The sequence below is a fragment of the Eulemur rufifrons genome, chromosome 7 (assembly GCF_041146395.1).
Source record: "Eulemur rufifrons isolate Redbay chromosome 7, OSU_ERuf_1, whole genome shotgun sequence".
In the NCBI taxonomy this organism is placed as follows: Eukaryota; Metazoa; Chordata; class Mammalia; order Primates; family Lemuridae; genus Eulemur; species Eulemur rufifrons.
Window position 1 is genome coordinate 201735499 of NC_090989.1, and position 27424 is coordinate 201762922.

The following is a 27424-nucleotide window of genomic DNA, read 5'->3' on the forward strand; positions in this document are numbered from 1 at the left end:
ACCCTGTTCTACCCAATCCCGTTTTTTCCTTTCCCTATCATAGGTGTTGATCCCAAGGTCATTCTTTACTAAACATCCTGTACCCTAAACTCCATCATAGAGTCGGGCTTTCTGGGAAACAGTTACACAATAGTATCTACAAGAAACCATTTGGTTTTATACATGTGTATGGGAGAGACAAAGTAGCATGTACATGTATAAATGCATTAATATTTATAGAACAAAACTGGGAGGACTCGCACTAAATAGAAAGAGTGGTTATTTTAAAGTAATGGTGTTGCAAATAATACTTGTTGGTTTCCTTTGTGCTTAAATACCTGGGTTTTCCAAAATTTGTGTTTTTCCTGTGTTTGTTTTCCTTTTGTGTTTGGTTTTTTGCATTAAGCACATGTTACTTTTGCAGTCTGGGAGAGGAAATGTAATTGCAAAGAAAGAGGTGATGGCTAACAGTATTAAATACTGCAGAGAGGCCAAGTTATAGTCGATAGTGGATGGAAAAAGGTGGCGGTGACATCAGTGTACTAGAATGGACGCGCTGGAGGAGGACAGCAGTGGGGTGAGTGGAAAGTAGGCAAGGAAAAGTATCCCACTTTTTACCGAAGCACGACCAAAAAAAGAGGTAGAAAGAACAGTAAACAGAGGGGGATGAAAAATTAGCCCAAACAATTGTAAAGATCAGAGAACCCAAGCAAGTTTGATGCTGATGGGGAAGGGGCGGGAAAGAGAAAGGTGATGACACGAGGGGTGCCTAACTGGGGAGTCAGGTGCCTGTGAGGATGTGGCACTGGGTCAAGAACATGATTGGATCAGTCTAGGCAGAAGCAAAAATGCCTCTTTCTCCAAACCAAGAGGTATGGTGAGTGCAGAGTTCAGACAGCAAAACATTTCAAAGTGATGACATCTGTGCCTGGCCATCTTAACTTTGTCAGTAGGAGGTGAGGTCATCCACTGAAAGGGAGGGTCTGGCTGGTGGGACAGGGGCTTGAGTAGGCAGGAAAATCAAAGGGAAACTGTAGGAGAGGACCTGAGAGGGGCTCCTGGGAAATTGCTCTTTCCTTTACTAGCTTCAAGGTAAAAGGTCAGGACTGCCTAGCACCACTTACTTGACCCAGGCAAGCGGACTGGCTCCCAAGCAGTTTCTCCACAACATTCAGGAGGCAGATGGGTCCCAGGGCAGGAGGGAGGATCCAAAAAGCCCCATGAGATTAGCTACGGCTTCCCACACCTGGCAGGGTTATCTACATCTGACATCTGTACATCCCTGAGGGGAACTTTGGGGCCCAGGTACCAAATCGGGGATTTTTCTTTGCTAATTCCTGTGTTAGGTAATGGCCTCTGTAGACTTCCTTACTGTAGGGAATTTAAAGAAAGTCCACATCCTCTCACCATGATCTTTGGGCATCCCTCCCTCAATCTCATCTCCAATAGGATAAACAGGAGCACAGTTCTCCAAAGTGTAAACAAGACAACAGGTCCTGCTACCTCTGGAGCCTCATTTTCTCCCCATACTGTCTCCACACCCTTCCCAGACACACAGAATGCACTGGTAAGAGACTACTATGGTGCATGGCCTTAATAGACCGCGGAATCCTACACAACTTGTTTAAAGGAGTGGTTCTCAACCAAATGTGATTTCATCCTCCTCAGGGACATTTGGCAAAGTCTGGAAACATTTTTGGTTGTCACAAATGGTGGGAGGGAAGCAACCCCAGGCAGAGGCCAGGGGTGCTTCTAAATAATCCTCCAATGCACAGAGCAGTCCCCATAATGAATTATCCAGCCCCAAATGTCAGTAGTGCTGAAAGTAAGAGATCATGCTTTAGAGAGTTCGTCATCTGACAGGATCTTTGAATGTTTTGCTATAATCCATTTAACGGTTATTTAAAATTTGAAGTTTATGCCTGGGACAAATGAAAGAAAATACCAGACGAGGGTGAAAAATGATAGCATTTATAAATGTCCACCAGATGGCACTAAAACACAAATGAAACTCCAACGTTCTCTAGCCTCCATTTCAGAATTGTTTCTCTCCCTGGTCAGCCCTCTGGAGTACCAGTGCCCATTCTTTTCAAATTGGATTGTCATTTTTTAGGTGCTTAGTATCCCCCACCACCAGTATTTTTATGCAAATGAGTTAAAATGAATAATGACTAAAACTCAGCTTGGAAGATGAAAAGAATGGGACCACCTCCTCAATCAGCTACAGAATTTCCATTCCTTGTAGCAACGAGGGTACGGGAGAACTGGCTAGCTTCTTGGCTTCTCCTTTACCCAGCTTTTAGCTGGGCACCTGGCTACCTGAAAAATAGACAATTCCAAGACTACTTTACCCATAGGATGATCGAATAGTGAAGTTCAGGCCATTAGTGGGATGTGAGCAGAAGTGTTGTGGGCCACTTCTGGGTAGTACCCTTAAAGCAGTGGTTCTCAATTTGGGGTGACTTTGCCCCCCAGATGTCTGGGTACATTTATGGTTGTCACAACTAGGGGATCCTACTGACATCTTCTGGGTAGAGGCCAGAGCTGCTGCTAAACCTCCCACAATGCACAGAACAGCCCCAGAACACAGAATTATCCAACCCCAATTGTGAACAGTGTCAGGGTGGCAAAACCCTACCTCGGAGGGAAGGGGCATGCCCCTGGTTTCCCCTTTCCCCCTTCCCCACTGGCTGGAAGAAAGGTGCAGTGGCATGCCATCTAGAACCATGTGGGCCTAGGCAAGAAACCAGAGAGGATGGAGCTACAAGACAGGTGGAATTTAAGTCCCTAGTCCCATGGGGCTGCCATACTACTTTGGATTCCTTACACCCAGACTGCTGCGAGACAGAAATACACTTCTCAAGGTTTGAGCCATTCCTCTTCTGGTTCTCTGTGACAGCATCCTATCGAATACCACAGTATACTAATATATACACACATATGCCTTCTCTTCTCTTTCCTTCCTTTCTAGATGCTGGTTTCTTCCCTGAGGCAGAGATTCCACCAGGTCCCAATCGAGACCTGACTTTTCCCAGAAAACACCCTCCTACCATGGCTCCCTTCTATCCATAAACATCTCATTTCCTCCTCCATCCATTTTCTCAACAACGGAAGAAAAACCTTGTCTAAAATAATCCCTCTCAACAGACACACACTTTCCGGCACTGCAGATGTCCCCGTCCCGGTCCCCGTGCCCGGACCTGGCGCAGCACGCAGCTCTCCGCCCCCACTCTCTACCGGCTCCACTCGGAGGAGCAGATCCACCTCCCGCACCCGTCCTCTTGCACCGCGTAGCCTGACAAGCGTACGTGCTGTCAACGGCGTGGGCGGGACTTCCGGCGCGCCGCGGTCACGTGGGACTCGCTCGGAAGCGCGCTTCCTGTCGGCGCGTCCAAAGCCCCCTCTCATTCCACCTTTATCTGTCCCACGGAAAATAGGCAGCTGCTCGCCCACCGCCCAGGATCTGCAAGCTGCGCGCCCACGAGGTGACTTCGGGGGCGGCTGGGTTTCCTTTGGGGAGCGAGGGAGGAGCCCACCCTGGGCTTGGCTTCCCTTGTTGCAGGGAGAGCCGAGGTCTTGGCTGTCACGTTGTCATCATAATTGTCGTCATCCCTCGGCAAAAGGTGGGGCCCGCGGCCCATGAGATTCCTAAATCATCTCAGGTTAATTGTGGGAGGGGACTAGTTCCAGAGGCTCTCAAGTCTGCTGTGCTTCCTAATCACTGGACTACTCAAGAATTCTGATGGTCGGGCCCCCATTCTAGACTAATTAAATCTGAGTCTTAGAAGTGGGGCCTAGGTATCGGTATTTTTGAAAGACCCCCAGGTGATTCTGATGTACCGAGAACCACCGTGTAAAGATCTGTCGGTGACTTTGGATTTTGCCCATCCAGCACAGTCTCTGAATAAAAGATCGCCCAGGATAACCTCATCCTTAGAGGGCTGTGTAGGATATTGGCCCATCTACTCAAAAATTGGGGGTTTCTCTCTTTTTCCTTGCACTTTAACCTCTGTAGGAGGTCAGACTTTTTTTGGTGGAAACTCTGGCACCTGCAATCGCTTATGGGTCTTACCTGCTGAGGTGGATAATGTCTTCACCCACTTTTCTTGATCAATTATGAGCTAGAGTTGTACCAGTGGCCAACGAAGTGCCTTTTTTAGCTGTGAAGTCCTGAGATTCCCTTAGTACAGATCAGATGGTTCTGAACAACTTTCTCTTTTTCAGGAATGATTTTTAAACTTGTTCCACAGGCTAGGCATTGTATTCAGCTTTTTTTTCACCTTAAGTCAGAACAACATTACTTTAAAAGTCCAAAGATTAATAACACAAACAACATTTCTGGGATTATTTACTTTCACGGCTCCCATGAATTGTGGGATGAGAGATACCCTTTAAAAATACCATTTATAGGCCAGGTGCCATGGCTCACACTTGTAATCCTAACACTTTGGGAGGCTGAGGTGGAAAGATCGCTTGAGCCCAGGAGTTGAAGACCAGCCTAAGCAACATAGCAAGATCCCCCTCTCTACAAAAAAATTAGCCTGGCGTAGTGGCCCATACCTGTAGACCCAGCTACTGAGGAGGCTGAGGCAGGAGAATCGCTTGAGCGATTGAGTTCAGTGCTGCAGTGAGCTATGATCAAGCCACTGTATTCCATAGGCAACAGAGTGAAGGGGAAAAAATTGAACAATTAAGGCTAAAGTGTAAGTTAGAGAGTTTGCAAACTAGCTACAGAACTCTTGGAACTACTTCTCTACAGCAGTAGTCAGCCATAGAACAGTTGGACAAGTGAAAAAAGAATGTAACTATAGTTGATCAAAGGTCAGATGAATTGAAAATATCCTTAAAAACAACATATTTAAACATTTCCTTCCTAAGAAGATTTGACACTTTACAGTTAGTTGAGTTACCAGCTTCTCAGTGAATTGGGGGAGTAGAGGTAGGAGGAGAGAGTGTTCCCAGGAAACAACAGACAAGCTCAACAACAATTTCAGCAGCATCCAAGAGCATGAAATATTAGCTATTTTATGCTGGAATAAAAATAGGAAATTTAAAAGGAACAGGTTGTGGAATTCATACCTACAAGTAATTGATTGTGTCCAAATGAATGAGGCATAGTTAGTGCTGTATAAATTCGGAAAAGAGAGAAATTAACATGGAATTACCATGAATATGTTTATAGAAAAAGTAAACTTGAAATAAGACTCCTGAAATGTACTAGTGGTCCTAACCACTTTAAACTAGTCATGGGTTTTGCTGATATGTTTTGCTGATATGTTCTTAGTTTGCAATACCTGCCTGTTCAATCCTTAATCCTTTATGGTCACACTAGATTTTGCTGTATGAAGGATATGCTTAAAGTGAAGTGAACTTATCTGTTTCTTCCTTTGAACTGTATTATCATTATGTCATTCTCCGTTATCCCATTGCCTGTTGTATTCATGATTCAGGGGGTAGCTTTCTTCCTGGCCTCATATTTCACTTTTGATTCTGATGCTAGTCACATAGCGATTCAGAGAACTTGCAAATTAATCCATTCACAAATCCATGAGGTTTGTGGGATGAGAGATACCCTTGCTGACAAATTAAAGAATGTCCTTCTGTGGGTAGAATGTCATTTGTATGAAAAAAACAAAAAGATTTGTTAACTGCATCCTTTCAGTCTTACTCCTGCATGCTATGCCTTCTTTGTGACAATAGAAGAGGGTAAATTGGGGTTTGGAGTTGAGGGAATGAAAAGCAAATTAAACTCAATTTTTTGGCTCCCTCGTCCATCCGTCTTAACTGTGGCTGTTATAGATGTGGAGGTGCAGGCTTTCTGAACACAGTGGCTTATGTAACTTGAGGCAGGCCTGTGTCTGGCCGAAGGGTGGAGCTTGGACTCCAGTGAGTTGAAGAAGGCCATTTGGACTTGAGCCACCTTTGATGTCCCAGTCACTAAGCAGGGACCATGCAAAGCCACAGGAGGGAGCCCATGAGGACATCAAGCTAGATGAGCTTACCAGCTTCAGCAACCAGCCAGGAAGAGGGGCAGGAAGCAATGTGCTGGGAAAAAAAAAAAAACAAAAACCATTTTATTATTTATGTTAGCTGAGGAAGTTCTTACTGGTGTGTGTATTATTGGAAGACATCTTCTCTGATAGGGTTATTACTACATGTACAGAGAAAGATTCCTTAGAACCATGTATGACTCAATTTTTGTAATTCAGATTTCTCACCACACCTTCATTCATTTTGCTAACCCCCTTTCCTATGCTTTGAAACAGTATGTACTGAAGGCCTAATTAGATCCCCCAAATTAGCTGGTTGGCTCAGAGAACCAAATCAGTGGGAGCCTTATGGGAAAGATTCCACTTTCAGGGCTTTGGCCAGAGTAACTTATTTATGATTGACTTTTCATGTATTTCTATGCAAAAATCAAAGCAGATGAGTTTTCATGTATTTAATTTTTAAAATTCTAGTGGGAAAGGAAGATAGAAAAATCTAATTACAGAGCCTGTATTATAGTTTTACGGGAATTTGTTTTTATTTACCTGGTTGCTATGATATGTCCTAGGTCCTATATTTATAAGAGTACAAATATGCAATAAAAAGAATATGTATGATGTTACTACCACTCAAAGCCACATTACTTATTTGTGGGATTTTTTGGTAACTTGGTGGGAATAGTCACATTTTATCCATTGCAAACTACAAAGTTTTTATCTGTTCTTTATATGTATACATTAAAAATATATCTTTCAAGGTATATTTTTATACCTTGCACTGAAGAGTAAATACAATTTTTTAAGGGAAGCTATATGGGAAAATATATTGTTCAAGACTCGAGTCTCTGTCTTGCCTCTAGGCCCCATCAGTGTTTAGCGAATGACCTCAGCCCTGTCTTCTTCCTTTGGCAGTTGAGGACAATGAATGGGCTCTGTACTCACCTGGGCTCAGCTGGGTGGTGACCGTTATGCCATTGTGCTCACTGGGGAGGGCTGCCGGGTTTGTAGAGCTCGCGGTTTGTAGAGCTGCGGATCCCGGCCTTTCCTGACATTGCCAATCTCTTTTCTTTCAGCTCCACCAGCCATTAGGAGTTGCTCTTCAGTGCACGATGGCTTGAAAGAGCAGGAGACACTCCCATGGGAGGTGGGAAATTAAAGATAAAATTAAAGACCATTGAAAGGGCATTTAAATCTGCTGCAGCCATAAGCTTTCTTTTCTTTGGGAGGTGGTAGTATCTGAAAGTGTTGCTAGAATATCCAGATTTATTTTAATGTTGGCTTTTCAGAAACCCGGGCAGATCCTTAAGCTCTCTGTGTAGAGAAAACCAGCTTTAAAAAGTTAACAGAACCCATTTTTAGAGGAGGCTGTCTTCTTCCCTCAGCAGATGATATTAACTGATTGCTTAGCAGGGAAAAATATGCATTCCTTCCAGGGAGTGGATACTCAGAACTCTGTGTCTTTCTTTCAGAAATCTTGGCACTGCATGTGCCTTCTAAGCCCTGTTGATTGATACTGTTTTGCAGAAGTTTTGTTGGTGTTTGTTTGTTTATGGCTTTAATTAAGTCTTTAAATGTCTACGTAGATCTTTAAGAAATTGTCCAATTTCCTTATTCAGTCATGGAGACTATTTTTTTCCCCAAATATTAGGAACCGGTCACTAGGATTACTGTTGGTTATAACCACAGTTTTCTTGCTTCCACCAGTTTTACTCCAGGCATAATAATTTATGAAACATGAGAAATGAGAAGTTCCTCCACTAATTTCCAAGTGGGAAGTGAGGAATAATTAGGGTGCTCAATGTATTGAGGGCAGAGTCTATACACCCCAAAAATGTGTTAACACAAAACAGGGGTGGGGGGAAAATCAGCCCACAGCTTGTTTTTTGTACTTACAGGGAGCTAAGAATTGTTTCTACATTTTAAAAGGGTTGTTTCGTGTGTTTTGGGTATTTTTTTTTAAGAAAAAAAAATATGAAGACTTTGTGACAAAGACTATATATGACCCACAAGCCTAAGATATTTCCTGTCTGACCCTCCACTGAAAAATATTGCTGGCATAAAATAACAAGAGTAATACTGAAAATGCCAGACTAAAAATAATTATAAAGCTCTATGCAAGTTCCTGTTCCTTTAGACATATTTTTCTATACCTTATCTTATTTGACTTTTGAGAGATTAATTTATAATTATTCAAATAAGTTGTTTAGATTGATTAATTTGAATATCTATAGGATTTTAGGAATTTCAAAAATACTTAAAATGTAAAAGGATGTTACAAACAGGTTTTGGAATTTGGGGAGAGAAAATAAGAAAGCCAAGGGTGAAATAAGTGTTTTCTACATACAGCCCTAGGACTCTAAACTTGCTGGAGGATGGCAACAAATTTGATTATAAGTATCCCAGTGGCCAAAACTATGAGGCAAGCATAACTGAAACAAAGCAAAATTGCTTACAAAGTTCCCTGCGTGCCATCAGTAACATAAATTTATCTTTCCTTAATGGCCTGAGTCTCAAAAAGGGTCTAGCACCTTAGCTGATTAGTTAATGTATTTTATAGATAGTGGGCACACTGGGCTGAATCTGAACTGACTCTGGTTCAGAAGCTGAAACTGGCTTTTTTCAGTCATCTCAGCTGGTTCTCCTGGCTTCCTTCTTCCAAAAGTGTCCAGGGTGTGTCTGGGTGATCTCAGAAAATGTAACATGGAAGCTCTTCTACCAAATTATTTGTTGGATCAAAGTCATAAGCAACCTCTTCTCAAATTAACACTCCTCCCTCTTTTTAATGGCAGCCATTGGCATTTGAGCAGCCTAGAGGACATCATGGATTATCCTTGAACCTCTTAAATGGCAGTCTGCTTTATCATGCATGCCTAAACTTCTAGCTCTGCAAAATGGAGCATCTCTTAGCCACTTCATGGCTTTTCAGAATATTGGTGCTGCAACCTTTAATGCTAGGCTGGATTTTCCCAATTATAAGTGAAAACAGGATTTAGTCTACAGTAGTGTTCAATCACAGTGGTTTTAATTACGTATTTGAGGCTATCAGACTTCCCAATTTGGGATAATTGATATTTACATTGACCTGGTTCTAAATATGCCTTATGAGGCATAGAGAGCAGTCTGGACTCAAAATTCTTAATTTCCAGAAGACACAGATGTTTCCTAGACTTTTCTAATTTAATTTACTTGCTGCTCATTAATCTATAAAACAAATTTGATTACGACACACTTGGAGTTCACTTTAATGTCAAGTGCTGCAGGCTTTCAGAAAGCTATTCATATTTCAGTGATAGAAACATGAAACCTGGTTCTAGTGAACTAGCCACTTAAAGGCTGCACCTTACAGTTTAGCACTCAAGTATGTACTGATCTCTACCATAATTTCATTTGAGTAAATCTCAGTAGAACAATGCTGTTTGGCAAAGGCAATCTATGTGGTATCTTTGTGGAAAGTCTTCATGGAACAGTTTCTCCTCCTGCAAAGAGGCAGGATGGTTAGGTATAGAGAATGTGGTGTCACACACTGGCTGAGAGATGTGTATTGCAATCAAAACCAAAACAAGGCCCATTAGGGGGACTTAAAGACCAGGGCACAACTGAGGATGAAGAGATGTCTTATTTAAAGAGGTTTCTCCAAGTCCCAAACCTAAGGCAAGACCCAACAGAGGTTTCTGGTCAGTTGGAAAGATGTATTCTACTCAACCCTCAGGAAAATCTAGGTTTAATTTGAATAGGCATTGGCATGGGTTAAGGATTAGTAAATAAAGTAATAGTTATACAGTTTTAGTTCATGTTCTGTATATTATTTTGTGTATACATACCAAATATATGGTCATTTTCATAGACTACACTTCAATAGGGAAACAAGTAATTGAATGCAAAACCATGCAGGGTCCTTTGACCCACTTAATCATACATAAGGGGATCCCTTCTTTTTACACTGCAAGGTCATGACCCAGGTGCCAGGATCTTGTAGATGTGTTGCATGAAGATCAGGCCTTGTACTGGGAAGAGGCAACCTCCCAGGAGCTGCTTCACAAACCACAAAACAGCCACAAATACCACATAGCTGTACTGATCAGATGTTCATACTGTGGTGGTTCTTTCCTAGTGTCAGTGCCTGTTTAGACTTCGCCAATCAGAGATGGCAGCAAAGGTAAGTTGTTGTTGTTTTTTTAACTCCTAAGGAAAAAAGATAAACTTTAGTCTTTAAAGTCTTGGTGTTTTCATTCCATGAGGGAGAAGACTGAAGAAATAAGTCAGAAAACTAAAACTAAAAGCACCATTGAGTGTGTTCCTAGACATCTCTTGTCCCAGGCATTGAGAGGTGGTCCAGGCCAGCAGGTTAGTTTAGGGGGCAGAAGGGAGGAACCAAAGTCTGTCATGCTCATCAGTCTGCATGGTTTTAGCAGGCTTTTTCTCCCTTGGAACTAGTTTAATTACAGTGGGTGGAGAGGGACAAGATGATGAGCTTTGGGTCCTTATCTCTCCCTGTATCTTCTCTAAGAGTGACCATTAGCCTCTGTCCCCACATTGTAATCCTCCATTGCCTTAAACTAATTGTCCTGCAGAGAGCAATTATGCATAGACTTAGTGCCCAGTGTGGACATAGGTGTGTCTTACACCTTTTTTTGGCCCAGTAGCATCCTCATATAGAGTAGGTGTTCCACAGATACTCAGTAATTTTCTGTTGGCTAGTTGACCAAACATTTGAAGATTTCTCCTGGGATGAACTGTTTGGTGTCTACCCTTCATCTCCTTTCATTTTGTAGGCATCAACATCGAAAGCTAATGAGTCTTGGTATTCCCACCCAGTGTATGCGAGATACTGGCAACATTATTATCAAGCAATGGCTTGGATGCGAAGCCACCAGAACGCCTACAGGAAGGCCCTGGAATCATATTTCAGTGTTCCATGGTATCTCCCTCCTGCAGTTCTTCCCCAAAGCTCTTACAATAATGAAGCCGGATATCCTCAGTCCTTCTGTGACCATCACGTGGCCTGGCAGGACTCCCACTGCAGTTCTTCACATTTCAGAAGGTCTGGGCAGCAGCCACAAGACAGCAGTATGATCCAGGCATCCTCAAGAGAAGACCAAGCTTCGTCCGAAGACGAGGAGACAGAGACCGAGTCAGATGGGGAGGTAGAATGCGACCTGAGCAATATGGAAATCACTGAGGAGCTCCGCCAGTACTTTGCAGAGACTGAGAGGCACAGAGAAGAGCGACGTAAGTTCAGGCCTCTGTCTATTCATGCTTCCTCTTTCTTTGCCCTGACTTTTGCGTTTTTTTTCTTCCCTATTTTACAAAGTTATTTTATAACTCTTCATTTGGGTCCAGGTAATATTCCAAGTCCAGTCTTAAGCCTGGAAAAACTATGGTGATGTTGTACCTCAATTATAGTAATGTATTAGTGCGAGGAGTAGGCTGCGCTCCCAGCAAAGAATCGGGTCCCTCAGGCAGGGGTCTTCACAAAGGATGAAAAAATAATAGAAAATAGAAATAAAACAATACACAGAGGCAAAAATATAGTTTATAAAGAATAGATTTATGAATATAGAGAAAGGAGGGTGCCTGGGGGACGCCAAAATATCCCCGTGAATTTTGAGGTGAAGATTGAAGTTTTACATCAGTATTTATAGGTCCAGTGATCAGTTGCCAGGGGTAACAGATTTACATAATAACAGGTATTTTGTTTTAGGTTCAAAGTCTCCCAAAAGGCTTCTATACGTCCCTTAATTAACTCTATGTGAACAAATGGTTACAAAATCTTTCTAGGAAAAACTTCTAAGTTCTAAGATAAAACTATCACTTTAGCAGAAAAGTTAAACAGAGACATAGTGGCTCCATATTTTATCTAGTTATTGTGTATTGAGACAAGTAGTCGGAAGTCAAGCAAGAGCTGTCCCTTGGGCTAATTGCTTTTAGCCACAGCTGTTTGTCGCAGGTGGGGCACTCTCTTTGATCAGCTCCCCATCCCGTGGCTCCATGCAAACCTGCTTTGCCGTTCAAAGCAGGCAAAAACCACAGGTTTGAGACTGCAGCGTCACTTTGCAAAGCAGCTGCTACTGACCATTGAGACGCCCTCCTGAGGTGAGGCAGCTTTTTATATGTGAACTAACACGTTCACATATTCCTTCAGGGCAAAGCCCTACAAAACTCCTGAAATCATTTCTGTCTCTAATGTATTAATAGTAATCTAGCTGCCGACATATTAGTGCATTCATGTTGCTATAAAGAAATACTTGAGGTTGGGTAATTTATAAAGAAAAGAGGTTTATTTGGCTCATGGTTCTACAGGCCATACAAGAAGCCTGGCACCAGCATCTGCTTCTGGTGAGGGCTTCAGGCTCTTTCCACTCATGGCAGAAGGCTAAGGGGAACCTGCATGTGCAAAGATCACATGGCTAGAGAGGGCGCAAGAGAGGGAGGAGGGAGGTGCCAGGCTCCTTAACAAGCAGCTTTCAGGGAAACTAATAAAGGGAGAATTCACTCATCGCCATGAGAATGGCACCAAACCATCAGTGAGGGATCTGCCCCTGCTTGATCCATATACCTGCCACCAGGCCCCACCTTCAACATTGGGGATCAAATTTCAACGTGAAACAAACCATAGCAATTACTTTCCAGAGTTGTTTTAGTATAGGGCGTTGTTTTTTAGTTCCAGAACAAAGCTTATCCCAATGGTATTTCTACTATTTATTGAATGTTAGACATTCTATCACATGGAACATGTGTGTGTGTATATGTTCCCTAATCTACACAACCTCAGGGTATTAAACCTGTTTTATAAGTAAGGAAAGTGAACTTTAAGGTTAATTGACTGGTTCCATGGTCCACAACTAGTAATTTGCTGTCAGGATTGAAACCAATTCTGCCTGACTGCACTTCTGTGCTTCTCCCTCTATACCAGGACTTGTCCCTGAGACTGCTAGGTTCCTGAAATACTCTTGCCTTTATCTAGGATGTGGCTTGGAGATGTTCCTAGTGCCACCGAGCTCCCAAATCTTAAATAGCTCCCTCCAGAGTAGAGATCAGTGTGAACCTAAACCCAGCAGTGAAATGCCCAGCACTTACAACTTCCCTGTTTGATTCTGCATCAAGGCTCTGTCCCTGGGGTTAGAGAATCATGATAAAGGTTTTACATCTTCAGGCAGAAAGCCAGAATTTTCTTTTATAAATTTCTTACTACCTTGCTACAAAAAACTGCTTTTTATGCTCTCCTTACTATTAAAATTCACCAGACCATTACTATTTTAAGTACTTCTGACAGATATACAAATGTTTTTCTCTCTCTCTTGTAGCCAGTATTCAGTCTCAATATTTTTTTTAGTGAACTCTAATTCTATAACATTTCACCTAGAATTTTCTAATAACAAGGAAACATAGAAGCCTGAGAATGGGAGTTGCCTTTCCATCTTAAGTTGTCTGTACTGTCCTAACGATGGGCTAGCATTTATTGATCTCTACTGGATGCCAGGAACTGAGCAATGGGCTCTTTGCCTATGATTCTTCACTAAACTATTCATTCAGGTTTTTTGACTTCCCTTCTTTTGATTAAACTGTTGACTTCTTTGATGCGTATGAGAAGGTATATCCAAACAAGTATTTTTTAAAACAGTACTTTCTAGTACACATAGAATGCCTTTCCTTGGTCTCCAGAAATAACTTTTACTGTTTTTCACAATATACAAAGGCAATAACTATTGGTCTAATTTAAAAGTATATGAGGTCTGTCCAGAAAGTATCCAGCCATTGTTAATATAGTGAGAACAGTGTGCGCAACATCGGTGTAACCTGGCAGCCAAGGAGAGTGGACTGGTATGCGTGTGTGTGAACAATGATGGCTTCTCTGTACTAGTCAGTGGGTGCTGGATGCCATTCAGTGAGCACGTGTACTGTGTGGCCATAGCATTCAAAATGACTGAATGAGTAGAGCAACGAATCTGCATCAAATTTTGCGTTAAGCTTGAACATTCCTCTGCAGAAAATATTCAGATGATTCAGAAGGCTTTGGGGTACGATGCAACGAGTGCAGCATAAATAAAAGTGTGGTACAAACGCTTCAAAGATGGCCGAGAATCTGTTGAAAGTGATCCACATTCTGGAAGGCGTGCAACAAGTGGAATACCTGAGAATGCTGAACGTGTACGGGCTGCAATCAACAAAGACCAGTGACTGACAGTGTGAGAACTAGAAGCTGATCTGGGGATTCCAAAAACTACTGTGTCTGAGATTTTGATGCAGGATCTTGGCATGAAATGTGTTATGGCAAAATGCCTTCCGGGCTTTTGCTACCAGAGCAGAAGGAACATCGTGCTGCATTTGCTAACGACTTGCTTCAAACCACTGCCAATGAACCAGATTTCCTCAAGAAGTTTCCTCATAACCGGAGTTGAATCGTGGGTCTACAGCTATGGTCCAGAAATGAAGGCCCAGTCGTCCCAATAGAAGTGGCCTGGTTCTCCAAGTCCGAAGAAGGCACAGCAAAGTGGCAGCAAGATTAAGACCATGTTAACGGTGTTTTTTGATTGGGAAGGTGTTGTCCATCTCAAGTATGCTCTTTCAGGCCAAACAATAAGGAGTACTACCTCAGTGTTCTTCATAGGTTGAGAGAGGCAATGTGACAAAAATGGCCACAGCTATGGGCAACTGGTGATTGGCAGCTTCATCGTGACAACACGCCCACCCACGCATCATGTCTTGTGCAGAGTTTTTTGGCAAAACATGAAATCAGCCAGATGACTCTGCTACAGCCCAGTTTTGGTGGCCTGTGACTTCTGGCTTTTCCCAAAACTAAAATCACCTTTGAAAGGGAAGAGATTTCAGACCATCGATAAGATTCAGGAAAATAGGATAAGGCAGCTGATGGAGATTCCAACACAGGATTTTGCAGACTGTTTTGAACAGTGGAAGAGACACTAGGAGAACTGGGTGAGGTCCCCAGGTGCCTACTTTGAAAGGGACTGAGGTATCATTGTCCTATGTACAATATTTCTTGTATCTTGGATCTCCTTCAATAAGTGTCTCTTATTTTTCATATTACATGGCTGAATACTTTCCGGACAGACCTCATACAGTGAATGAAGGAGAGTAGGCTTTGAAGCATGTCCACTTTTGGTTGGAATGCTGTTTTTTACAGCTTTTGAAAAAGAAAATTTGATGGAGATAGAGTTTATTAATTTCGTCCTTACCAGAAGGTAGAGTGACATGTTTTTCCCACTAGAGATTGATACTTTTATGATGGAAGTTGTAATTAAGAGTGGCAGCAAACCCCAGTCATCTAAGAGACCATTTTGAATTATCTGCTGATTTAAAATAATCCTGAGTTACTGAAAAAAAAGATATGAATGAAGTGAAAATGAAATAGTGAAATGTGTCCTTGCCACCAAAGAAAAAAATGTAAGCAGCTCCATTACAGATATGGCTAACAACCATCCCTGTTCCTTCCTCTTGCCCTTGTCAGGTGGAATTCTAGGCAGGTAAACAAGGTCCTGGAAATTACCTGCTAAGTCATGCCTGGCTTTGAATGAATAAGTAAAGTCTTTCAGTATTAATTATCAGCCTTAAATCAGAGGTTGGCAAATCTTATCCCCTAAAGTGCTACACTTTGTGCTGATTCTGTGGGACATTCAACCTCCAGAACCACATGTGAGACAATAAATTTCTGTTGTTCTAAGCCACCCAGTGTATGGTGCTGTGTTGTGGCAGCCCTAGGAAACTTAAACAATCACCCTGAGGGAATTTTCTTTGTTCCCAGAAGCAGTCCATGACTGGGACATAAAGTAAACCACACAGGTCTTGTCATCTCTGCGAAGAAGATGTGTTAAATATTTGTTTTACCATGATCTAGGTAGTAAGCCGTCACAAAAGGGAATTTTACAAGAACGCTTGCAACCTCCATTTTATACCTCACTCCCAAATATTGACACTGTTGTTAGCGACAGTATAGAGAGGCAGCTGTGGTGGAACTGCTCAAATCACAGGGTTTCAGCCTCGCTCCACCACTCGCTAGCTGGACGTCCTCATCCTCTTGTGGGCCCCCTACCTTCACCATTCTGTGCCGCAGTCTCCCCACCTGTGAAATGAGGGTTCTAATTAATGGATGGTAATTATGGATATTAAGTGAGACAATGGGAGAAAGGTTATAGAATGGTACTTGGTACCAAGTCAGTGCCCAATAAATATTTGTTATTATGGTTAGTTGCTAGTAACCCATCCTTCAGCATGGATTATTAACCATCAATTGTTTTTACTCTCGTACTGTTTGCCTTGATTAGTGCTTGCTTGAGATTCTGTATTTTTTAATAAAGATGTTTTGTGATTTCAAAAAGGTCACATATTTCTGTTCTACGTAGCACTTTTCAAACTTTTAAACTGATTTAGAACATTAAAAACATGGAGGAATTAAAGTTTTGGTGTCCATCAAATCATTAACAACAGTTTTTAGTTCTGTTTCAAGGACATTCTTGCATGATAAATGTAGTAAAATACATGGACTGGGAAAATGAACCCACTTCCATATTCCTAGTAATAGCACTAAACACAACCAGCTTCTGATTCTTTGTGCTTTTAAAATGTGTAGTTACAGCATGGTTCAAAACTACTTGTCCTAGAGTTTCTGAGATGCTTGCCTTCCCTGATGCATTAGCAGGTCCCTGCAAGACGTGAGAATTGTCTGGTGAGGGAGAGAACAGGCTGGGCTTAGATTAGAGTCAGACTCTCATCTATTAATTAAGACTTGATCTGTATTAGAAGATGCTGCCATCACCTGATCCTGTACCAATAGAAAATAGCGGGCAGCAGGTCACTGGCAATATTTTTTTCACCAGCACTTTTGGTGGGTACAGGATGAACATGTGTTCCTTCAAGCAGCAAGGAATGATGGAGTTCATATGTAAATAATCTGAATACCCACAGTGCTTGCCAGTCCATCACCTTCACTAGGAATTTTCGTGAAGGGTTAGTTATATACACAGTTGGGAAAAGCTTTAATAAAGAGATAAGGGACCTGGTAGTGGGAATATTTGGTTAAAATTTTTTATTTTGCTCTTAAAACCACTAGAATCTATTTGTTTAATAAAGGCATATTTAACTTTGAACATGAACCATTTGGAAAACACAAGATTTTATTAAATCTTATTAGCAAGGGAAAATATAGCTAAATTTGAAAGATTTAACTTTTCAGTATTATTCACTTCCACAGGAACATGCAGGTTATACAATTCATCATCATCTGAGTCTTGTTTAATATTTTCTTGGGATAAACTCCTTCAGATTGGACAGCATGTTCTTGTTTATCATGGCTACTCATATTCCATGTAGTGTCTAATTTAACATATTCCATAGATAAAAACAAAAATTTAAGTAGGATAAGAACTCCTTTTGTGTAGTGGGAGCAAACATGCTTTTAGTTATATTATATGTCATCATTTCCTAACCAGATATTTCCGTTACTTACAACTTCCATGGTAACATTATTTATGAAAAAGTAGACAGTTATAAAGTTTTAAAGGTCAGCTGTGTTTTCAATTATTTCTTAGGAGAAATGTTTATTATTAGTTTAAGAAAATTATCATTTTAAAGTCATAAATTGCTATTAATGAAGACTGCCAAGTTATATTCGGAATACTTAGAGGGAAAACGAGTGCAAGTTATCATATCTGATAGAGACTAAGATCCTGTGACACAAACACTGCCACTCTTGTCTCGGGTTGAGCCAGTCAGATATTTTTCATCTGTGTTTTGGGGGTAGATATTGGGTCAAAACAGGGACATATTCCCAAGAAGCTTAAACCTCACTGGGAAGAGGAGACAAAAATCAAATTTAGAGCGATACATAGAAGAAGAACATCCATACATGCATGGTGTGCTCTGTGATCGCCTAGCACGTAAGGGGTAGAACCAGTGACCTAGGCAGTCAGAGGAGGAGCCACCACAGGGCAGCTGTGGAGAAGTGGAGTGTGCGCTGGGCTTTGAGGGATAGGTTGATTTAGAATGAGAAAGAAAGGAGAAAGTCCACTCACTCCCCACCTAGACACTCCAAGTGCTGTTCTTACCAAGGGGCCCAGATGTCATTTGTAGACCTTTGATGAGAGACATCTGGCTCCATTATGTCATGCCCACCCTAGGAGGAAGGTTTAGACTCCAGTGTTCACAGTGAGCCTTCAGTCAGTCTGCTAGAAACCCATCTGGTTCTCCCCCAGTATACTCTCTACGGAAAGCCTAGGTGATATGGCAGGGCCCAGGATTTAGTGAGCTGTTTTGGTGTAGTGAATGCAGTTGAAATATGAAATTGCACTGATTGAGCACAATCTTGCCATGTGTGTTTGTTTCGTCTAGTGCAGATGTTCAGAAGTGCACAGAACCAGTCAGTGAGATGATATGCATTAAATATTGGCCATAGAAAAATGTAAGGGAGGGTGTAAATGCCCTTTTGTCGTAAAAGTGAAAATGGTGATTGTCCACTAACTTTGGGATTGCATTTGTCTTGGAGCAAGGGACACAGGATGAGGAAAAAAGACCAATCAGAAATGGCTCTGGTTCTGCTGGCAAGCACCTGTGTTCTTGGTGGTTGCTGACAGGCCAGAAATGAGGCATTGGTGAGACAAATCAAGTCTGTACTTTCCTCAGTTACACTACAATCATTACTTTTGGTAGTATAGCAGAGAATGTAATCAGAAAGACATGCTAGTCCTAGAAAAATGAGGGAAGACACCCACTGTCTTAGTGCTTTGTCCTTCAAAATGTTCTGCCTTTGGGCTTACTATCTGTGGAGTAATATTGAATAGGTTTTTTCCTCCTATTTAAGATTCTATAAAGTCCCAGTAACTTCCCATGATTTTTTTTTTCTTTTATGCACTATAAGGAACTCCTTACATTGGTAACATCATGTAGATCTGTAGATTGAAATGAAAAATATCAAGATTATGTATCCAAAACCCAGATGGAATCCAGTAAAGTTTTTCCTTAATAATATATACTATTTTTCTTGTTTTAACTCTATATACATATTAACCCTTATCTTAGTTTCCTAGCATTGCCGTAACAAATTACCACAAACTTGGTGGATTAAAACTACAGACATTTATTCTCTCACAGTTCCAAAGGCCAGGAGTTCAAAACCAAGGGTCAGCAGGGCTGCATTCCCTCCGAAGGCTCTAGGGCCTTGCCTCTTCCATCTGCTGTGTCTCCTGGTGCTCTTGGCTTGTGGCAGCATCACTCCAATCTCTGCCTCCGTATTTACCTGACTTTCTCCTGTGTCTGTGTCCTTTTCTGTGATGACTCTCATTGGATTTAGGGCCCACCCTAATCTATGATCTCTTCTTGATTCTTTCTTTAATTACATCTGCAAAGACACTATTTCCAAACAACATCACAAAGTGAACACAAATTTTGAGGGAACACTATTCAATCTACTACAACCCTGTCTTAAAGCTGGGATGAATCTTAAAAGAGAATTAGATATGTATTAAAACAAATTGCCTTAGCCAAATACCCTACAAGAACAAAATGCTTGGTAACATTGAGTCCTACAGCTTTTTTCAATAAAAATGACCAAACTGTCCATGACAAGTCAACTGTTCAGTTGTGTCTGAAGTGTGATGTTCGTGCTTCTCTGCTCCCTTCGGTCAGATGATTCTCTGTCTGGTTGGCTGAGCCCTCACCTTGCTTTGACAGAAAGAAAAACTGCCGGTGATTGAGAATCCTTTGTTTCACTGGGAGGCAGAAGGGAAGCAAAAAATAGGAAGCCGAGTAAATGGACACCTTCGAACTCGGATATCCCGTTCAAAGGCTCCCCTGGTCCGCTAAGTCAGTAGTCAGTACGCGCCAGAGTGCTTTCAGATACCAGCTGCGACCATCAGTGCACAGCCAATGTGAGGGCATTTGGTCTTAAGGTGACTGGTTTGTAACTTTGTAGTGTGGCCTTAGAACTCTTTTTTTTATTTTAATTGTGTGAGTAAGTGGAGGCAAAGCGGCTCGAATATAAGGGAACGGGGTTCGACCCCAAATCATTGGTCCTCCCCTTCCCCCCGGCCCCTCTGCCTGGGAGGCCCTGAGGAACCCACGCGGAACCCAGCTCCTTTTGAGATTTGAGCATCTGTTTCTCTATCTCTGGGTTATCATCATTTTTCTTTAACAGCATCTGGAAGGAAAGGAGTTTTTTCCTCTTTTCCTCTCATAATGTATGGCCTTTGTCCGAACATTCATTCAACAATCATTTCCTGAACACCTGCTTTGTGTCAGGCCCTGCGTCTTCCTCCTGGGGCTGGGGGTACAGAAGTAAGTAAAGGTGACAGTGCCCTTTCCCCATAAATGACCCCCGCAGGGCAGCAGGTCTGTCAGTAGAGATGACAGGCGTCTCGCCCTTTAGGTCAGTGTTTTAGGGCAACTGTCCACTATGCAGGAAACCCTGAAACCTCCAAATCTCCAGAGACAGGGAGGGGACAAGGGTTGGGCCTTAAATTTTCATGAGGAAGCCTGAATGGAAATGAAATACAAATGGAGAATGCGGGCAGAGGGCTATGTCTTTTATTCTTTCAGTCTTACACTGGACGAACTTTATTGAGAACTAAAATTCTGTGGCAGTGACCCATGAGCACGCGCTTCGTGCAGACTTGGAAAACTGCCCAGCCTCATTGTCTCCTGAGGCTGCCTTGCTGACATGGTGTTTCATTCACAGATGGCAGTAAGAGAAAATGTCTCTCGACAGACATATCGTCGTTATATCTATTTAATATCTGTAAGGTAGTTTTGATAGAAGAGTAGCAAAAAGAAGTATGATTCTGAACATTTTAAATTATAGGGAAAAGAAAAAGATGCAAAAATACAAAGGTTAAATTCACATATCTTAATGGCAGAGAACAACACTTATTTAGATAGCCAAGATCCCAGTGTCTGCTGAAACTTCAAAACTCAGAGACTCAGATTTAGACAGGAAGTTGAACATCTGTTGTGTCACTAGATCTGTTGGCGAAACTGATGATAGTCTTGGGATGAATTTGAAAGTTACAGGACAGTGGCCCAGGCATGTCTGGCTACACGCTCTGCCCTGTGAACGCAGAGGCTTTGGGCCACCCAGCAGCCATGGTCTCCCCCAGGCGGGTGCCCAAGGCTGCTTGTGGGTGAAAGAGGCATCTGTTGTGCTAATTCGGGAATGCCAGGCCTTCAAAGAGTAGTCCTTGAAGGGATCCTTCAGTCAAATTCCAGCTGTCCTGGAGAGCCCCGTCAGGACACCTGCTGGGACATCAGCCCCACTCCTGGTCAGGCTTCTTAGGAAGTGCTGTGCTTGTGATTTTGGGCAGAGACCAGTGTGAAATTCCTGTGCCAGCTCTTGGTGACTGAACTTACCTTACCAGTTTGTACTGCCCACCCCAAAACCGAGTGTCTTGGGTCACCTTTCCTCTGCCTCCTGAAAGCACCAAGCTAAGCTTTCCTTCCAAGTCGAGATGAATTGTCCCAGGACAGAGGCCTGAGAAGAGAGACACTCCCAGGGAGAAGCTGGTTCCCAGAGGGGCTTCCACCCCAGCCTCGGCGCCAGGAGCACACAGGTGTCTTGTGGCAATAAGAAGCAGTCGCGGCAATAGTCGGGTACTTTTCTCTAACCCACCGTTTGATGTTTTTTTCTCTCCCTAGAAGGTAGCGTGGAAGTCAGGAGTATGTCTAGAAATGGTCATTTCCTCTGGCTAGTTAGGACCCAGTTCATCTCCTCCCACACCACTCCCACAGAGCTCAGTTTAGCAGGCAGAGAATTTAAACACCTCTGAGACCTGAACAGCTTTTATGGCAGAAAGACCAAAATGTAGAAACAAATGCTCATTGACCTCGCATTCATTTGCATGTCAGGCCAGTGTTTGGGGTTGGTTCTGCATTTCACAGGCAGGCAGTCTCATCTCTTTTCTGCGGATGAGGTAGCAGTTATGCAGCATTTATTCTGTTTGCTAGTCATTTGGCTCATCCATATATTACTTCCTTAGATAAAAATAAATTGTAGATATTCTAAGACATTTATATATAAAGAACAGGATTTATGAGAGTGACTGTGTGTAGCCTTATAAATATCTTTCCATTCATACTTGATTAGCTCACTACTGTGTTCCCTTCCAGGTACTAGTGGAGAGAGGCCGATCCAGGAAAGAATGATTCCTAGCATTGTTTCATTCCCCTGCAGCCATCTTTGCTCCTCATCTGGTAGCATTTCTCTTGGTAGCCACAGTAGCTACAGAAGTGCTTTCTTCTACCAATTTCTCTCATCTTGACAGAGTTGCTTATAAAATCTACAGAAATTGGCTAAATTTTACCTTATGCAGCATTGCTTTGTTGATATTTTTATGTTGCTGTTTTCATAAGAATAAAAATTACGATATTGGGACTTGCTATAGTAAAAAAATGTAGAGGGGAGAATAAATTGAATAAATATTTCTTGCTTTGTAAGAATCCATTTAAATCAGTAAGATTCGCCCGGCACGCCGCGCGCAGCCGGGACCGCGCCCGAGCGGCCTGCGGGCGTCAGGGGTGACAGCATGCGGGGCGGCCTCAATCTCGCCAGGCCCGCCCTCCCGCCGGGGGAGCCACCCGCAGTGGCCGAGGGGGCGGTGCTGCGGCCCGAGGAGCGCCTGCCGCGGCTGCCGCGCGGAACAAGGGTATGAACGTGATTTCTGATGAAACTGGATTGGAATAATTTTCAGGATCTTTGTATATTTATAAGTATATATTTTTAAGTTTTCCATTTGACTTAAAGTGCTATGAGAAAATCTGCATATTGCAAGGTGGTCCTAGCCACCTCCTTGATTTGGGTACTCTTGGATATGTTCCTGCTGCTTTACTTCAGTGACTGCAACAAATGTGATAAAATAAATAAATAAATAAATAAAAGGAGAGAGGACTCCTGCTGGGGACGTTCTGGAGCCAGTACAAAAACCTCATGAAGGTCCTGGAGAAATGGGGAAACCAGTGGTCGTTCCTAAAGAGGATCAAGAAAAGATGAAAGATGTTTAAAATGAATCAGTTCAATTTAAAGGCGAGTGAGATGATTGCCCTCAACAGGTCTTTGCCAGGTGTTAGGTTAGAAGGGTGTAAAACAAAGGTGTATCCAGATAATCTTCCTACAACAAGTGTGGTCATTGTTTTCCACAATGAGGCTTGGAGCACACTTCTACGAACTGTCCATAGTGTCATTAATCGCTCCCCAAGACACATGGTAGAAGAAATTGTTCTGGTAGATGATGCCAGTGAAAGAGACTTTTTGAAAACTCCTCTAGAGAGTTATGTGAAAAAACTGAAAGCACCAGTTAATGTAATTCGAATGGAACGGCGTTCTGGGTTGATCAGAGCTGTATTAAAAGGAGCTGCTGTGTCTAAAGGCCAAGTGATACCTTCCTGGAGGCTCATTGGGAGTGGGGTGGCTGGAGCCTCTCTTAGCCAGGACCAGCCATGACAGGAGAACAGTGGTATGTCCTATCATTGATGTGATCAGTGATGATACTTTTGAGTACATGGCAGGGTCTGATAGGACCTATGGTGGATTCAGCTGGAAGCTCAATTTTCACTGGTATCCTGTTCCCCAAAGAGACAGAAGGAAAAGGTGATCACGCTCTTTCTGTCAGAACACCTACAATGGCAGGAGGCCTTTTTTCTGTAGACAGAGATTACTTTCAGGAAGTTGGAACATATAATGCTGGGATGGATATTTGGGGAGGAGAAAACCTAGAAATTTCTTTTAGGATTTGGCAGTGTGGAGGAACTTTGGAAATTGTTACATGCTCACACATCAGACATGTGTTTCAGAAAGCTACACCTTACACGTTTCCAGGAGGCACAGGGCAGATGATCAATAAAAATAATAGACAACTTGCAGAAGTGTGGATGGATTAATTCAAGAATTTCTTCTCTATAATTTCTCCAGGTGTTACAAAAGTAGATTATGGAGATACAGCATCAAGACTTGGTCTAAGAAACTACAATGTAAACCTTTCTCTTGGTACCTAGAGAGTATTTATCCTGAATCTCAAATTCCATGTCACTAGTTCTCATTGGGAGAGATACAAAATGTGGAGACAAATCAATGTCTAGATAAAATGGCTAGAAAAGAGAATGAAAAAGTTGGAATTTTTAATTGTCACAGTATGGGAGGAAATCAGGTTTTCTCTTATACTGCCAGCAAAGAAATTAGAACAGATGACCTTTGCTTGGATGTTTCCAAACTTAATGGCCCAGTCACAATGCCCAAATGCCACCACCTAAAAGGCAACCAGCTTTGGGAGTATGACCCAGTGAAATTAACCCTACAGCATGTGAACAGTAACCAGTGCCTGGATAAAGCCACAGAAGAGGATAGCCAGGTGCCCAGCGTTAGAGACTGCAATGGAAGCCAGTTCCAGCAGTGGCTTCTTTGAAATGTCACCCTTCCAGAAATATTCTAAGACCAAATTTACAAAAAAAGAAAAAAATAAGGATTGACTGGGCTACCTCAGCATACATTTCTGCCACATTCTTAAGTAGCAAAAAAAGAAAAGTGCTTTCCTCCTCTGCAGGATGTAAGGCTTATCAGCGGTTAAAACTTAGACTCCTCTAGCTTTTCACTAGCTGTGAACCACCTTCCTGTCCACGGATATGAAACTGCATAGTAGTGAGACTGTGCACACCCATGTTTACAAGATTGAAAGAGTCTTTCACCAAGAATCATGGTAAAGAGTATTTCGACAATGAAACAATTAACAAGATGTGCCTTCCGGAGAGCTGCATCTTTATAGTTTGCTTGCACATCAGTAATTTCTACTGAATGTGCTGTCATAATGAAGAGATTTCCAAGATTTTTTTTCCTGATTAGAACTGGTAGCCAGCGTATTAAATATTAATTTAAAAATAAAGAACTGGAACCAGATTCAGAATCATGAAAACTTTTTTACAACAATAAAAAAAAACTATATTAAACAGGGTTTAAAGAAAATTAAAACAGAACTATGAGAAGTACAATTTGTTATAGCATAGTATCAAATTTCTATATAGATTTTATACCTCAGGGAAAAATAACTGATTCCAATGCAATGACATTGATTTTATTTTCATCTGTGATAGTCACGGATGCTTTTATTTTCCTTGGGGTGCTGAAATTGAGCTGGAAAAAAAGGCTCTTTGAACATGGTTTTAATTTCTTTCTACAATTTTTTTTATTTGGTTTGCGGGCTGTTGGAATTGTAATTTTTAATTGCCTTCTAAAAAATGGAGATTTAACATAATGTTTGGGCTCAACTAAACGAGTTAGATATCTCAGTTGCTCTTGGGTCAACTGGCTTATAAACTTTCTCAAACACGTGCACACACAAATTTGTTACCAGATTTCCAACTTCTTAACTTGATTCAACTGATTATGCTTAATACCCAAGATTCATACTACTGTGCTACAGATTTGTTTTCACAGCAATAAATCTTCAGTTCTTTGTTTATGGTTCCACTTAAAAAAAATTAGTAAGATTCAAAGTATATAACTACATCACTTGCAGTTTAAACTAGGCTTACCTGTGAAGTGGAAAGTCAATCCCATAGTGAAAAAGCCAACCCACTATTGCAGATTTGCTAATACAGCAAGAAGATTAGAAGTCGGGGGGCAGGGGGTTAATTTCATTTGCAAAACTGCTCTTTCTTCACCCTTTTACCTTTGCCAAGTGTTGAATCATTTAACCTTCCGTTGCCTGGTATGATTTGTATTTTGAAGCTGTGGAAGGATCAGCGTCCTTGCATTGTGGCTACTAGCACTTGTTCTCTTCCAGGTTACCTAAAATCAATACCTCTTCCAGAGGGGTGGTTTTTATTTTCCTCACCACCCCATTTGTGGTGGTGAATATTGCTGCTTGTAACACTGGACCTTCCGGGAAGCTTTTCATTTCCATGCTGGCCTTGTCCAGTGTTTGAAACCAAGCAAGCTCATCAGCCGCTCCTAGCCGGACAGGTTGTGGGTGGGCCACATAGATGTAAAAAGAGAACCCCAAGTGGTTTCATTTTTCTCCTGCACTTTTCAGGGCCCGAGGCAGAGTTTGGAAGTTTGGAGTGCCAAGTTTCCTTGTAGCTTTTTGCCATTTCTATCAGTGTATGTTAACCCCTTGGAAAGTGAACGTGAACTTCATAACTAAGTAGATAATCTGCCTGTCACTCATCACAATCTAGTGAGCATCTCAGCTGCACAGTGGGAGATTCCTTGATTCCACAGTGGGAGAGGGAACAGTGAGGGACCCCAGGGGGCTGCAGACGGCACGGCCTCACCACACTCGCCTCCTGTGTGCACAGGCGCGCCCCTCCGTGTTTCCATTCATGTTCATGTTCGTCCTCAGGGCGGCAGCAGCAGCTGGACGCGGAGCGCCTGGACGACTACGTGAACGCGGACCACGACCTGTACTACAACACCCGGCGGTCGGTGGAGCCCCCGATGGAGAGGCCAGGCGAGCGGCGCCAGGCCGAGATGAAGCGCTTGTACGGGGACAGCGCTGCCAAGATCCAGGCCATGGAGGCTGCGGTGCAGCTGAGCTTTGACAAGCACTGTGACAGAAAGCAGCCTAAGTACTGGCCAGTCATTCCCCTAAAGTTCTGACCCCTGGGCACAGGGACCCCTGCAAGTGCTGTCTGCACAGGGTCCTCAGTCTCACCCCCTGCCTTTTGGGCACACTCTCTCCTCTTGTACGGTGGTCAGGGAAAGGGACCTGTACACTGAGATACACATGTGTTCACCAAAGTCCCAGTGGGCCCATCACAGGGTCGATATCATATATCAGCCACCTGGAAGTCAGCAGGACGTGTATTGTTGCCAACATGAGAAATTTTCTCCTGACATAATCTGATAATTTTGCATCTATTATACTGTTTTTTTGATGTGGTCAGTAACTGTTCGATTCATTAAAGTTCTTGCCTAGAGATGCTGCCTAGCGTTTTGTCTTTTTATATTTTCTTCTATCTTTAACCTGCCTGAACCCACCCAATGCCGTAAATAAGCCAGATGTCTTCTCTGACTCTAATTCCTTTAGCCCCCAACTGAAAATGATCCAAGTGTGTGGTTAAGAAAAATACTCTCTAATGCAGAGGCTGGGCTGCCTGCGCTTTAAAGGGCCAGAGAGTGAGTGTTTTTGGCTTTGCAGGCCACATGGCCTGTGTGGTGACTACTCCAGTCTGCCCTTGTAGTGTGAAAGCAGCCATAGACCAAAAGTAAACAAATGGATGTGGCTATGTTCCAATAAAACTTTATTTATAAAAAATACAGGCCTCAGGCTAGATTTGGTCTACAGATGTTAGTTTGCCAACCCCTGGTTTCATGGAATGAAAAACGCCTACCTGGCATTTTTATTATGTATCTCATTGTCTCTACAGAGCTTGAATGTCTTACAGAATTGAGAGCAAAAAACAGTAACTCCCAAACCTGGTCACCTCAGCAGTCTCCTCTGTTATAGAAAACGTATAGGTGAGCCCTTACT

At 42.4% G+C, this 27424-nt stretch overlaps 1 protein-coding gene and 1 pseudogene across 3 annotated transcripts; both read left to right on the forward strand.

The window, feature by feature from the left end:
- The first annotated feature begins 3400 nt into the window (after positions 1-3400).
- Positions 3401-26858, forward strand: LOC138387129 (gem-associated protein 8-like). 3 transcript variants are annotated; one of them, XM_069474028.1, is made up of 4 exons: positions 3401-3464; positions 10078-10122; positions 10739-11195; positions 26294-26858. In XM_069474028.1, exons 2-4 carry the CDS (start codon positions 10111-10113, stop codon positions 26548-26550), a joined length of 726 nt encoding a protein of 241 aa, XP_069330129.1. In that variant the 5' UTR covers positions 3401-3464; positions 10078-10110; the 3' UTR covers positions 26551-26858. The 3 variants fall into 3 exon arrangements, with proteins under 3 accessions (XP_069330129.1, XP_069330130.1, XP_069330131.1); XM_069474029.1 differs by lacking the exon at positions 3401-3464 and adding an exon at positions 3598-3602; XM_069474030.1 differs by lacking the exon at positions 3401-3464 and adding an exon at positions 7101-7110.
- On the forward strand, positions 22712-24369 carry LOC138387127 (polypeptide N-acetylgalactosaminyltransferase 1 pseudogene; annotated as a pseudogene).
- Positions 26859-27424: the final 566 nt, after the last annotated feature.